Consider the following 15,179-nt stretch of genomic DNA (forward strand, 5'->3'; position numbering starts at 1 on the left):
TTAAGGGAAAGAGGTATTAGAATTCTTTCCTGGGGGCTTAAAGTATCCCTGTTGTCTTAACCTTCTCTCACTTTCTTTTCCCTCTTTCTCTCTTTTCCTTGATATAGGTCAAGCATTCTTTGTTTTATATTTTGTGCAAGGAAGAATTGTGCAACATTAAAAGTTTCATTCATCTTGCGGATCAGAATACTGGCCACATGGCTGGCGAAAAGGCCCCTAGCTATAAAAGAATAAATGCTCCACTTCTCTATGGGGGAATTGGGGTGAACAAATGACTTTTACAATCTGCTTGTAGGCTATCTGCAGCTAGAACTCTAAGTTGACTCCTTTCATAATAGCCAGAGACAGGCTGTGGCCATCAACACATCTTGCCCATCAACCAACAGACTAGTGGCCACCTCAAAATAAACTGACCCTATTAATAGTCAGCTCTGTGCAGATTGAATCAGAAATGTAGAAGCCCGAATTGAACATGGATGTGGTTATAATCCCATTTATTTCTTTTCTACCTCCAGTTATGGGATGTGGTGACTAAAAAGAGGCTGAGAAATATGCTTGGTCATATTTCAGTAGTTGGGTCTCTGAGCTGGAATCATTGTGTCCTCAGCAGGTGAGAAGTTTAAACATCTCAGAGGGTGTGTGTGTGTGTGTGTGTGTGTGTACGCCCATCCTTCCTTTTAATTGTAATTGATGGGTGAGCAAAACAAATCAATTGCAAAAAAGATTGACAAGTCAAAATCATTGTATTTTTAGGTATTCAGTTATTGAAATGACCTAATTAATTGCCTCCGGTGCTTTCTGCATATTTTACTCTGTAAGGACAATTTTAGGGTTGTGACCTAAACTAAGTTGATTTTTGGTTGCCAGGGGATGTCCATAAAATACCCAAGTCATCTGGAAATTTATAGTGATTTTAATTAACATAGAGGAAAGAAATTAAGGAGAAGGGAGAGGGAAAGGTGTAGGATTTTCTCCCACCTGGCCTGTGCCAGGGGGAAGATTAGTGGCTTTTTAAGAAGATAGTGTGTGGAAGGTAAAGGAGAAAGGAATCAGCCTAAACTCCAAGAGGGCTCAGCTAAGATGCCTGAACCTGAACTAGCTACTTATCTTCTTCCAGTATAGTATCAAGGGAAAACTCACTGCCAAACTAGTCAATAGCTGCCACCACGCCAAGATGTCGGAACGCTTAGCATGCTGCCAGCCACAGCCACCTCTCCGGGGAAAAAGATCCGAGAGAAGAAGTGATGCCAAATATATAGATGATTTTACATCACTTTCCTGCATCTCATTTGTACCAATGGTAGCTTAAGCTTGACTTACGACAGCCCAGGGGTCTGCCAGCTGTTTCTGATTTGTCATTTGCTAGCACATGTCTATCAAAGGCCATCCTCCTAAATACTTAATCTTTAAGTATGGGTGTAGACATTCCTGATTTTGTTAGATTAAGTAGGGTGGAGAAATCTAAAGTTCAAAGACATTCCTGATTTTGTTAGACTAAATAGGGTGGAGTAATTTAAAGTTCACAGCTCTTGAAAACTATGCGCTCAGTATTCAGGACTGTATTGTTTAAATATAAAACTCATATACACTTATTAGTGGACAACATGACCATTATGTGGTCATTACTATAATTTCTATTACTTCTGGAGTAAATTAGGTTTTTATGGAACATTGCCCTTTTTCTTAATCTAAAATTTGTATTTCTGTCATGTAAACCAATTTAACTCTGAAAAAAGAAATTGTAGGCAAAAGTTTCTTAGTTATTCAAGGGATTTTCAAATGGGTCAGATGTATGTATTATTTTTTCAAATAATGTCATTAATGTCTTATCTTTATGTGATATTCATTTCCCACTATCCCTCCAGTGTGAACCCTTCATTTTTGAAAGGGCATCTGTTACAGATTCTATATTTGATAATGTTACAAACTGTTGTCCTAGTGGTCCTTTATCCCTCTGCTGTGAGGGAGAAGGTATGCTTCTTTATCTTTTCTTTGAGATCTTCATTGGTGTTTTCCATTACTCAGAGTTCAATTTAGATTGTTTTATATAAAACAGTTTATATTGTTTTAGTCATTGTAAGTATTATTCTCTTTTTTCTCTTTATTTAGTTCTGCATCAGTTCATAGAACTCTTCCCATATTTCTCATAGTAATTATTTTTTGCTGCTCAAAATACTTAATTATATCCAATACTACATTATGAATTTATTTAAATCCTTTACACATATGCTTTTTTCAAGGAGAATTAGACAATAAGACCATAATAATAGGATGCCACAATTTCCCACTATCGGTTCTTGATATGTGTAAACAAATATTAACAAGAAGGAAGTTGATGACATGAATAGAATTTTAGAAAAATTAGATATTACAGATTTTTAACAAATATTGAACAAAAATAGAATATTCATATTTTTCAGCTATGTTGGCACTTTTACAAAATGTGATCATGTCTTATGATGTAAAAAGTTCACAAATGCAGAAAAGCAGAAATATTATGCCTATTTTTTTTAAACGCTTACCTTCTGTCTTAGTATCAGTTCCAAGTCAGAAGAGTGGCAAGGGCTATGCAATCATGATTAAGAGACTTGCCCAGGGCCCCATAAGTAGAAAGTGTCTGAGGTTGTATTTGAAGCCAGGTCCTTCTGACTCCAGGCCTGGCACTCTATTCACTATGCTATCTAGCTACTCCATATATATCTTTACTGATTGCAATGCAACAAAATTATATTGAAAAGCCCTTGAAAAGTATTAAAAATGAACTGGAGACTGAATGACTTAATCAAGAATTATTGAGTCAATGGCATAATCATAGAAGCAATAAAAATTTCATCAAAGATAATGACAACGAGACAACATTCTAAAGATTTTGGGCTACAGCCAAAGTAGTTCTTAGGGGGAACTTTTATTAGTAAAAAAGAGAAAGTATGAATCAATGAATTGGGAATACAACAAAAAATACTAGAAAATAAAAAAAATTAAAAACCCTTAAATACATTCAAATACCATAGTTTACCAGCCACTCTCCAACTATTTGTTTTTTGCTAACACGAGGAATCTATAACCTCTATTCTCATTAAAGATCATTCTAGGTATCTTTGGACAGTTTTATCACTGATTTCCTGAAAAATCGTTCTCTGTATTTTCCTGACAGTCTCAGAATTCTCGTATAGTGTATATAATTGAATGTAACTTGGGATAGTGTGGCGATAACCTTAGGGTTGTGACTTAAATTTAAATTAATTGGTCACCTGGGAAAATCTCAAATAAAATACCCAAGTCAGTCTGGAAATTTATGGTAATTTTAATTAATATAGAGGGAAGGATTTTAAGGAGAAAGAGGGAAGAGGGTATAGGATTTCTCCCACCTGGCCTGTGCCAGGGGGAGTTCAAGATCTCAGCTGCTAGGTCTCTGAAGGAGATTAGAGGCTTCTAAGAGGATAAAGTTTGGAAAGTAAAGGAGGAAAAACTCAGCCAGAAACTCACCACCAAACCAGAAAATAGCTGTAGCCATGCCAAGATGCCGAAAGGCCCAGCACCACCAGCTACCTCTCTGCCGCCAAAGGTACTGGAGAGAGGAAATGAGCCAAATATATTTTACTCTTTTACTCTTGTGTCGCCTCCTCTAAATTTTCATGTCTATCAATCACATCAGAGCCTTTCCTTCAGGACTGCCCATTCTTTAGCTCTCATCTTCTTTGATTAGATTATATCTCTTGAGTTACTTAACACTTCTTTGTTAAGTTCACCTTTTGTTAGTTTCTTAACCTTTTCATGATTAATTTAACCTTTATAGTTACTTAACACCTTTTTTGTATTAAGATCTAAAACTAGACTTAGCTTAAAGTTCTAGCTTCACTATAAAGTAAGAACTAAGTACCTTCATTGTTCAATCAGGAGATTACAACTTTATCTTCACCATAAAGTAAGATCTAAGTAGGGTGGAGTAATTTAAAGTTCACAATAGTCAACTGACTTCTTTTCTTCCCATATAGTGGATCAAGACTGGGCCATATTTATCATTATGATATTCGAGTTGCTCAACATCACATTGGCACACTTCAACATAAGCGCGCTGTATGTGCTCTGAAGTGGTCCCCAAGTGGCAAGCTGCTTTCAAGTGGTTGTATGGATGGAGTATTGAATATATGGCCCTATGATCCTGGGGTGGCCAAATCCTGCCAACCACTTAGAGTACTGCTTCACTCTACTGCTGTTAAGGTAAGAAAGTTAATAGCTCTTTTTGTATAAAGAGCATTCAATTCAACAAATACAATTTAATTAATGTTTATTAAGTACTTACAACGTATCAGGCAGCAGAGAGTGAAAAAGACAAAGAAAAAGAGAAACAGCCTCTGTCCGTTTGTTTACAAATAATAATAGCTTACATTTCCATAGCCATTCAAGATTTACAGACTGCTTTACATTAACTCATTTGCTTTTCTCAATAGTCATGTAAGGTATTATTAAGATCATTTTATTTATATATATGTATATAAAATGTATAATATATTGTAAAATATAATTTACATATTACAACAATTAAATAAAATTTATAAACATATAATATGTAAATGTATAAAAAATATATATATACAACCACTTGAAAACAGTTTATTTTTTAAACTGTCACTTTCTGTCCTAGTAATAGCTCCACGACAGAAGGGCAAGGACTAGGCAAACAGAGTTAAGTGACTTACTGAGGGTTATCTAGGAAGTATCTGAGGCCACATTTGAAATCAGGACTTCCCGACTCTAGGCCTGGCTCTCTATCCACCCAGCCACCTAATTGTCCTTATTGGGTCCATTTTAAAAATGAGCAAGTATAAATTGAGAGAAGTTTCTTTTCTTGACTTCAAGTTCAGCATTTTTACCATTATCTTATGTCATATCTTGATAACTTAGCATATGAGAGGGGAAGGCAGAGATCTGGATGAAGTGCTTGGAGACAGTGTTATCATCCTCAAAAAGAGATGGATTGGGACAGAGGGAGCAGCAGTAAACAATATATAGGATCCTTGTAGATACATATTGAGTTAGAAAACCACAAATTAACATTATCCATGTTTTATTGTATTTCTATTTACTTTGTTAAATATTTCTCAATTATATTTTTAAAAAATCCCTAACTTTATGTCTTAGTAATAATTCTAAGACAAAAGGGCAAGGGCTGGGCAAACAGGGGTCGGTGACTTGCCCAGGATTACACAGCTAGGACATATCCAAAGCTAATTTGAACCCCAGTCTTCCTAGCTCCAAGCCTGACTCTCTAGCCACTTGTGCCACGGAGCTGTCCCTCAATTACATTTTAATCTGGTTCAGGCATCCCTGGGGATATTTGGGCTACATGTAGCTATGGGTTGCATGTTTGACACCTCTGCTCTAAGAAAATTATAGGAAAGAAGAGAGAATTTTGGCTAGATGGTTTATTGATGAGGTGCCACCCAAGATAGGTCTGGGTCCGGTAGTAAATGCATCAGTCTCTGTGTAAAATGCCAGAGATGCAAAAATCTGGGGACTGGCTCAGTGCTTCTCCCCCTGCCCCCCAAAAAGAAATCCACATGATGCCAAGATGGGAAACAAACTTCCAAATTCTGCCTTGGCTTGCATCTCTTCTGGCATCCTTCTCCTAGAAAGAAAGGTACCGAAACTCCAGTCTTACAACCTCCCTGCTGGTGGATTCTGAGGAAGCATCTTTCACTTCTTGTCTCCACATTGATGCTGATGAAGGGCTATTATTTTGGGCAGCTGTGTGAAGAAGGATAGATGAGTGACTAGAGAGACAGGAGTCAGAGACGATTTAGCAGATTATTACAATAGTTCAGGCAAGAGACGAAGGTGTTTGCAGCATATGTAGAGAAGATAGGACAGACAGAAGATCATTCTACATGGTGGTAGCTGATTACATTTGAGAGGAGAGGGAGAAGGAATGAAAAGTGACTGAGATTTGGAGCCAGGGTGACTGGGATGGCAGGACCACCAGTAGAGAGGGACAGCTGTGGGAGGACAAAACAGTGAGTTCCTTTTTGAAATTGTCTGGTTTGAGGTGCTGCCTGGACATTTACCAGATAGTTGAAGATGGAAGGCTGATATTCAAGAAAGGGAAAAGAGTTTGTTATACATATTTTTCTAGTCATTTGTACAGAAATAATCATTGGAACCAGGGTAGTTGATGAGTTTGTCAAGGAGAGGAGTGAGGAGTCATGAGGACAAATGCTGGCTGGGTACCACACTTGGGGAGTGGGAGAAAGACAAGCAATCAACAAGATGGATAGGAGTGGTTATATCGCTTGGACAGGAGGACCAAGAGGGGGGACAGTGTCTTAGAAACCCAGAAGGGGAGCATATAATCAAAGGAGGAGGTGCTCAACAGTATCAAATGCAGAAAGGTCAAGGAAAAATATTTTTGGACTAGATCTGCAGTGTCTTTGGTTTTGGAAACTCCTGATGGTGAAAGCTGCTCTACCAAGTAAGGTTCAGCATCCGCTTCTTCAACTTACGGTTCTAGAAAATGACTGGATCACAGACAAGTTAAATAACATCTTTGGGTCACCAAAGCAGTGTCTTTCCAAGGCAGTGTGATGTGGTAGATAGAATGGTGTCTGAGTCAAAAGACCTGGGTTCAGATTCTGCTTTTGAAAGTTATCAGCTGTCTGGCCATGAGCAAGTCTTATAACCTCTTTAAACCTTCCTCAACCATGAAGTCTGGAGGTAGGATGAGATGGCCTCTAGGGTCTCTATTAGCTGTAAATCTGGGATCCCCGACACCCCACTCTTCCTGGCTCCCAGACTGGCCATGCTACCTCTCCAAGAAAGATTTAAAACATGAAATGGTTATTAGAGAGAATAGAGTGGTTGGGGCTAAGGAATAAAGGAGAGGTGAGAAAGTAGAAGCAAGAATTATAGGCTTCTCTTTCTGGAATACTAACGATGAGGCAGTGGTTCTTTGTTAATTTTAGGATAAGAGAAAGCTTGAGCATGTTTCTAGAAAGCAAAGAGGGATACAGGAGAGAGGGAGAGATCGAAGATGAGAGAATAATGGATGGAGTGAGGTCCCAGAGGAGAGCAAAGGATTATGAGATCCTCAGTTCTTGTAGAGGGGGAGGATTTCTTTATTAACTACGCAGAACATTTTTGAACTTACAAAAGTCTATGCTTTAAGGCCATAAACTGGTGTCCTTGGCGGTCTGAAGTCCTTGCTGTTGGAGGAGGCAGGAAAGATGGGCATTTACACATCTGGGACATGAACACCGGGGAAAGCATCCGGACGCCATGCACAAATTCACAGGTAAACACATGCAATACATTTGAACTTCTCCTTCTGAATTCAGTTCGTTTTGGTTCTTCCAGCATTTCAAAGAACATTTTGTGGTAAAGCACAGGGTCCAAATCACACCTTTCCTTACTTGTTGATTCTGCAGAAATTTCAGTTTGCCAAGATTTCTTTCCTCTACAGCTCCTCCATCTACGAATGCTAGTTTTATGATTTAACTTATTTCTTTCCACACTCCTCCTTGCTTCTCCCCATTGCTGCAGGGGGAGGGATGGATCCAGACCAATTCCTGGCCAATTTCAGCTCCTACTCAAGGGTCTGGATGGCATCCTTGTTGGGTGGTGATTTAGAATGAGACGTTCCTCCCCATAGAAAAACTAGGCTTTCTCGGCTGCCTTTATGAATGAAACCGAAATGGCCTTAATTCTATAATTTATTTGTATCTCCATCAGATTTGTTCCCTGATCTGGTTACCGAAGACAAAAGAGATCGCATCTGGCCATGGCATTCCTAAACATGAAGTGGCTCTATGGAACTACCCCCTTCTGACCCAATCGGGTGGATTTTTCAGTAAGTAAGCAGATAAATCAAATGTGTGGCCCTGCTATGCACCAGTCAGTCAGTAAATACGTATTAAGCTCCTACTATGTGCATCTTGTTCTAAATACAATGGAATTGTGTGTTGGCTAGGGGAAGGGGTGAGGGAGGGGAGGGAGAGAATATGATGCTTGTAACCAAGGAATAATCTTCTAAATTGACTAATAAAATAAAATTAAAAAATAGAACCCCCCCCCCCAAGAAATAAATACAGGGGCTATCAATGCAAAAAGAAAGAAGAACTTAAGAGTTGAGCCAGGGAAGGCAATGTGTACATGAAGCTGAAAAGAAAGGATGGGGGAAACAAATTGCTCCTCTTTAATTAATATGAAAACTGGAATGGGAAGGGGATAACTTTATGGCAGTTTGATTGATGTGCTTGGTTATCACTTTACTTCTTTGGGCCTTCTCTTGACAACTAATTGTGGACCGAGAGTCACCTCTGAGGTGTTCTGATGGCAGCTGTCAGGAAAACGAAACTGTCTTCTTTCAAATGGCGAGTCCCAAACTAACAGGAAGTTTGAGGGTTTTTAAGTGGCCACATCACAGCTCGCATTTAAAAAAAATATTGTTTTTAATTTTTTCCTTCTTAGAATCAACACTCTGACAGGCAGAAGAGCAGTCAGGGCCAGGCAATGGGGATCAAATGACTTGCCCAAGGGCACACAGCTAGGAAACCTCGAAGGGCCAGCTTTGAACCACAGAGCTCCCCCTGGGCCCCAAGAAATTTGTAAAGGATCCCTGGTGTCTTTTATTTTTGACTCTCTGCTGTTATCTAACAAGGCAGTTTGGTATCATGGTCAAAGGACTGGATTTTTTTTTAACCCTTAGCTTCCATCTCGGAATTAATACTGTGTATTGGCCCCAAGACAGAAGAATGGTAAGGGCAGGCAATGGGGGTTAAGTGACACAGCTAGAAAGTATTTGTGTAATTAGAAATCTTGAACCCTTGGGCTTCATCTCCCAGAATCCTTTTCCCTTCGTCCACATGTAAATAAGTTGTGTGTGACTCCGCCCTTTCTCTCTCTTCTGATGGTGATCTTTCTTTACCGAGGTTATCATTTTCCTTATGCTTTGAGTATTTATTAATAAACTTTATAAAATAGAATACTTGGAGTCTTTGGATATTGATTTCTAATCTTAGATATCTGAGGCCAGATTTGAACCCAGGATCTCCCATCTCCAGACCAGCTCTCTATCCAATGAGCCACCTCACTGCCCTGCAAGCATTTACATCTTGGAAAGTGGCATGTGCTGTATATTTTTGTTATTGGTTAGATTCAGAAAATGACAGAAAAGAATCTGGTTCAAACTTAAAAGTGGGTGCTTTACACCTCCCTCCCCCCTCCCAATTGATAAACATTTCCTGGCATACTGTGAGGGGTGGTCAGTCCTTACACGGACCCACTGACCACCCATCCAGGCCGACCCATCCTGGGAGACTCCTGTCCCTGTCTTCCAGTCAGTGAGCCCACCCTGGGGGGCTTTCCCCAATTTCCTGCGGGGCCTTCCAGAAGTGCTTTTGGGGTGAGGACACTAGTGGGGCCCACAGGCTCTCGCCTTGCCAGCCTCTACCTTCTTTAGTATTCTCGCATTATTAAATTTTCTGTTAATGTACCCCCCAAACATGTCAGTGGGCCTGCCCAGCCTCATAGGGCACCCTGCCTTGAGTCCTTTGGGTCCGCTGTTATCCTGGGTGTTGCACGTGTAGAAATCAAATTTCCAGGGCTTTCCGTCGCCTACCTCCCTAGCCTGCGCTCTTTGCAGGAGCCACCTCTCTCTTCTCAGCTCGGCCATTTTTTTTAATTTCAAGAGAATAAAGTGCTCACATTTGTAACCACAAGCTTGGGGAGCCCCAGTTGAAAGGGATCCACCTCACAGCTAAAATTAGTCATAAAGAAGAAACTGAAAACAAAATTTTAAGGGCTGTTTTAAAAGGGCACTAATGATTCCTGAACTCTGTAGGAGGTGTCTTCTTTGGGTCAGATCTGACTTTTTGGTTGACTCTCCCAGGAGTCAGTGGCCCTTAAAAATAAGGTGTGTGTGTGTGTGTGTGTGTGTGTGAGCTAAGTGGTTTAGTGGATAGAGAGCCCGACCTGGAGGTCCTGGGTTCAAATCTGGCCTCAGACACTTCCTAGCTGTGTGACCCTGGACAAGTCACTTGGCCCCCATTGATTATCTCTTACTTTTCTTCTGCCTTGGAACCAAGACTTTATATCAGTTCTAAGGTAGAGGATATGGGTTTAAAAAAATAAGTGGGGGGGAAGGAAACAAGTATTTATTAAACACCTACTATAGGCCAGGAGCTGTGTTGAGTGCTTCATGGATTATTTAATTTGATCTTCCCAACAACCTTGGGAAGGAGGTGCTATTATTATTCCCATTTTACAGTAGAAGAAAGTGAGGTAGTGTAAAAGTTAAAATTAAACCTCAATAATAAAACTATTATATTTTAAGATATTTATTAAATATCATTAGAAATCAAAGAATAAAGAGGGTACAAAATAAAAACCACATACCCATGGCTGATCAACTAGTTCAAACACCCAATTTACCACCACCAAGCTTGGGACTGGAAGTAAAGAGGTGGGACCTTCCACGTCCCCACCTAATATCCCCTATCTACAGGAAGTGCATAATGACAGGAAGTCAGTGGGCTCCTGGGAATTGTAGTTCTTTTTTTAGGGTAACAGATTTTCAGTTATACAGTAGACAGATTAAGTGACTTGCTATGGGTTGGTTACACACCAATAAGTGCCTGAGGCCAGATTTGAACCTGGGACCTCCTGTCTCTAGTCCTGTGTGCCCTAGATGCCCCCAGACCAATGTAGCCTTTCGGAGGGACACTTAGCCTTTCATCTTGCCCATGACTAGCCTCCAGTTCCCTGCATTTTAGCAGAGTTTGGACAGAGGCTCAGCAGACAGATGAGGCCTGGGTGGGAGCTTGAGGCCCTCTGGGTTGTAGCATCCTGTCTTGGTTTGAGGTTAAGATACCCGCATGAATAGCCCACGTGTCAAACTGGCTTTTAAATCTGCTTATTTCCCCCTCCTGGTGTTCACACCATACATTCGTGCCTTTCCTTTCACAGGTCACAGAGGCAGAGTATTGCACCTGGCCTTGAGTTCGGATCAGAGCAAGATCTTTTCGGTGGCAGCTGATAGAACGGCCTATGTGTGGAAATGCTGTTAATCTGGTCCAAAGAGAGGCCTTGAGGGAGCCTCTGCTTCCGGGGCTCAGGCTTGCTCACGTCTCTTAGATTCTCCTGAATGGCAGAAGCCCAGCCTGGGAGAACACTTTAGGTCACACAGAGAGGAGTGGCCTTTCGGGGTGCCTTCATTTTCTCTCACACCCCCAGAAAGAAAAGACACAGGAAGGGAAGCCCATACTTCCTTAGACACCCAACCGCTGCGGCAGGGCGTCTCTCTTGTGTTTGAAATCCCTGGAAACTGTATTCCAGTCCCTACAACATGATGCAGCCTTCAGCATCTGAACGCCCTGGCGGGGAGCCTGCGAGCAATCCTCACGTGGTACCCTCACCCCTGAGCAGGGACAACTGACACCAGCTGGGCCCCACTTGCTGAGAAGCTTTAAGGAGAGCTCTCTGTGCTAGGACCGTGTCCTAGGACCGAGGACGCGCTCCTCAAAGCAATATTAGCCTTGCTTCTGGGCAGACATGCCTATCCACTGCCCTGTGCTCCATTCCCCTCGCGCGTGGCTCTCCAAATTTCCCCCTTAGGACTCCTCTCCCCTCAGATGTCCCCTGTAGGATGGGCCCCTCCAGGGTAGAGACGGCTTCACTTCGACATTTGTGTTCTCAGCATAGTCGCCGGCACCTAGAACTCAATAAAAACCTTTTCCTCATTCATTCGTTCATTCATTTATTCACGCTATGAAAAATGGGGGCTTATTTAATATTCACATTGACATTCGCCACCAAATGGTTTTTTTAGTCACAGCATCTCCCAAATAGCCTCTGCTAAGCTGTGGAACGTTGGGTCAGCCTGGCTGGAGGACGTCTTCCAAATGAGGAAATCGTGGCCCTCTGATGGAAGTACAATATTCGTTCGCTCTTCATGTTGGCGTGTCGAATCTAAGCGTCTTGCAGTCGATTGTTGTTCTCTGTTTGTGAAGAGGAGCAGGGATGCCAAGGGGGGAAGCTTTGACTCCCCTGGGGACCGGATTTAAGAGCGACAGAGCTGCACCACGTCATCAACTTCATTCTTTCTTCCACAGTCATCCAAGGCCAATGGCCAGACCCAAGCTTGGCTTGGGATGCCACGGATGACATCTTGTGTCTGACCAAGCTCCTTGTGCCTCCTTCAGCCACTTTCATGCCTATTGGAACGGATTGTTCTCATTCGGCGTGCCAGGCAAACCGGTCCTCACTTGTTTTTGTTGTTCAGCCATTTTGGTCATGTTCAACTATTTGTGGCCTCAATTGAGGTTTTCTTGGCAAAGATACTGGAGTGGTTTGCTGTTGTGTCCTTCTTCAGCTCATTTTACAGGGGGGAAACTGAGGCAAATAGGATTAAGGGGCTTGCCCAGGATCACATAAGCTAGTAAGTGTCTAGGGCCAGATTTGAACTCATAAAGATGAGATCTTCCTATTCACTGAGTCACCTAGCTGCTGATGCTCCCCAGATAGGTCTCTTGCTTTCTGGCCTTTGCAATTACGGTCTTCTTGCCTACAGTGCCCTTTGGCCTCTTCTCTGCCTGCCATCTTGAAAAGCCCAATCTAAGTTTGGTGCCATGAAGTGTGCCTGGACACATTTAGCTTCTGATGATCTCACCCTGTTGTCATCATGGTGCTTGTCTGGGCAGCTCATTTCATAGCTCTGTATGTATTTCTTTGCTCCAAAGATCCAGGATTTCCTCAGTGAGAAGACATCAGGTCACAATGGTTTACATCTTAGTAGATATTATTCAGGAGTTACAATTGCTGAAAAAATTCATCATTTAGTGGCCGATCTCCCAGTGAATGTAGCCAGGCTGGTCGTCAGATAGGCAAAAAGCACCATTGCTAGATCAATATATGAATTCTTTCTGTCTTGGTATTGCACCTTCCCTTATAGCCACCATTTTATGAGGAATCCCAGATATACTCACATCACTTCCAGCTCAACTCAGCCTCTGGTCTCTACTTCCTCATCAGCTTCCTTGTCCCAGCTGTGGTAACCTCCCCTTCCTCTTTTTTTAAAAGTTTATTTATTTAATTTAATTAAGAATATTCTCCCCATAGTTGCATGAATCATGCTCTTTCCCTCATCTCCTCCCACCCCACCTCCTGTAGCCAACGAGCAATTCCACTGGGTTTTACATGTGTCATTGATCAAGACCTATTTCCATATTATTGATATTTGCACTAGAGTGATTGTTTAGAGTCTACTTCCCCAGTCATATCCCCATCGACCCATGTGGTCAAACAGTTGTTTTTCCTCTATTTTTCTGCTCCCACAGTTCTTCCTTTGGATGTGGATAGTGTTCTTTCCCATGAGTCCCTCAGAATTACTGTGGGGTCACTCTAGTAGAGAAGTCCATTCCATTCCATTGTGCCACAGTGAATCTGTCTCTGTGTATATTGTTCTCCCGGTTCTGCTCCTTTCACTCTGCATCACTTCCTGGAGGTCGTTCCAGTTCACATTAACCTCCCCTTCCATCACGTAGCACAGGGCCAGGAATAGAGGAAAATTTAGAAATGCTCTCTTACTATTTGTGTGTATGTATGTATCTAAACAATTCTCTATATAACTCTGCGTGTATATGCACAAATGTATGTGTGTGAATGTATTTATGTTTGTCTACCCATCCACCTATCTCTCCATCCATCTAGCCATTCATTCATCTCCCCATATATACATCCATTCCTCTCTCCCTATCTCTTTCTTTATCTGCCTTTCTTTCTTTCTTTCTTTCTTTCTTTCTTTCTTTCTTTCTTTCTTTCTTTCTTTCTTTCTTTCTTTCTTTCTTTCTTTCTTTCTTTCTTTCTTTCTTTCTTTCTTTCTTTCTTTCTTTCTTTCTTTCTTTCTTTCTTCCTTTCTTCCTTTCTTCCTTTCTTCCTTTCTTCCTTTCTTCCTTTCTTCCTTCCTTCCTTCCTTCCTTCCTTCCTTCCTTCCTTCCTTCCTTCCTTCCTTCCTTCCTTCCTTCCTTCCTTCCTTTCTTTCTTTCTTTCTTTCTTTCTTTCTTTCTTTCTTTCTTTCTTTCTTTCTTTCTTTCTTTCTTTCTTTCTTTCTTTCTTTCTTTCTTTCTTTCTTTCTTTCTTTCTTTCTTTCTTTCTTTCTTTCTTTCTTTCTTTCTTCCTTCCTTCCTTCCTTCCTTCCTTCCTTCCTTCCTTCCTTCCTTCCTTCCTTCCTTCCTTCCTTCCTTCCTTCCTTCCTTCCTTCCTTCCTTCCTTCCTTCCTTCCTTCCTTCCTTCCTTCCTTCCTTTCTTTCTTTCTTTCTTTCTTTCTTTCTTTCTTTCTTTCTTTCTTTCTTTCTTTCTTTCTTTCTTTCTTTCTTTCTTTCTTTCTTTCTTTCTTTCTTTCTTTCTTTCTTTCTTTCTTTCTTTCTTTCTTTCTTTCTTTCTTTCTTTCTTTCTTTCTTTCTTTCTTTCTTTCTTTCTTATTGTGATACTCCTTGCTCTCTGTTGCCACTTATGGATTCTCCTTCTACTGTCATCACCTAGCAATGTCTTATCTGTTGATGTTCCCTCCATCCATATTTATCACCCTATACAGATCCTGGTGGCTACCTCTACCAGCTCTCAAGGCATTTTCCCTCCATTCTCAAAGAGCTCAATGCCTAGCTTAAAATCCCCCTGTCTACCCCAATTCTTTCCCTTATACTAAAGAGGACCCAGCATGTATATTCTGAGATCTTCAGCCTTCTTCATTCTTGTAACCCCCTCTTCTATTCTACCTCAGCCATATATAGGAATGGTTACAACCTTAACTTGACCATCTCCTTCCTACAAATGTGCCACTTCTATAATGAAGAATTCTGAAATTCTTTATCTGCTCACAATTTCCCATTACTTCATCATTGCCTATGCCATATTCTTTGTCCTCACAGTGGATGGACCACTGGTCCATCTACCGTACAGTACTTTCCCCAGCTATTGCCCCTGCTCTAACCCTGCTTTTCTTCCCAATCTCGACCATTAGTGACCCAGTTCAACTCGACACTCCCCCACTTTCAAATCTCTGCATCTCCTTGTCTGTCATGACTCATACCGTGGTAACCCCCAACTCACATTGTTCGCATCATCCACTCCCTGCTATCTTTATGGTCTACTACGAATACCTTTATTGGGCATTTGAAGCTCTTCAAAAA

The 15,179-nt window shown here is 41.2% G+C and overlaps 1 protein-coding gene across 1 annotated transcript in view; it reads left to right on the forward strand.

Moving 5' to 3' along the window:
* The window catches only part of CDC20B (cell division cycle 20B), a 57,992-nt gene extending 46,265 nt beyond the window's left edge, over nucleotides 1-11,727 (forward strand). The window contains exons 8-12 of the mRNA XM_007486312.3: nucleotides 516-610; nucleotides 3,996-4,221; nucleotides 7,163-7,288; nucleotides 7,726-7,843; nucleotides 10,960-11,727. Of these exons, the coding sequence (XP_007486374.2) occupies nucleotides 516-610; nucleotides 3,996-4,221; nucleotides 7,163-7,288; nucleotides 7,726-7,843; nucleotides 10,960-11,060 (666 nt within the window). The 3' untranslated portion in view covers nucleotides 11,061-11,727. The remainder of the gene's footprint in view (nucleotides 1-515; nucleotides 611-3,995; nucleotides 4,222-7,162; nucleotides 7,289-7,725; nucleotides 7,844-10,959) is intronic.
* The last annotated feature ends 3,452 nt before the right edge of the window (nucleotides 11,728-15,179 follow it).

The sequence above is a fragment of the Monodelphis domestica genome, chromosome 3 (genome assembly GCF_027887165.1).
Source record: "Monodelphis domestica isolate mMonDom1 chromosome 3, mMonDom1.pri, whole genome shotgun sequence".
In the NCBI taxonomy this organism is placed as follows: domain Eukaryota; kingdom Metazoa; phylum Chordata; class Mammalia; order Didelphimorphia; family Didelphidae; genus Monodelphis; species Monodelphis domestica.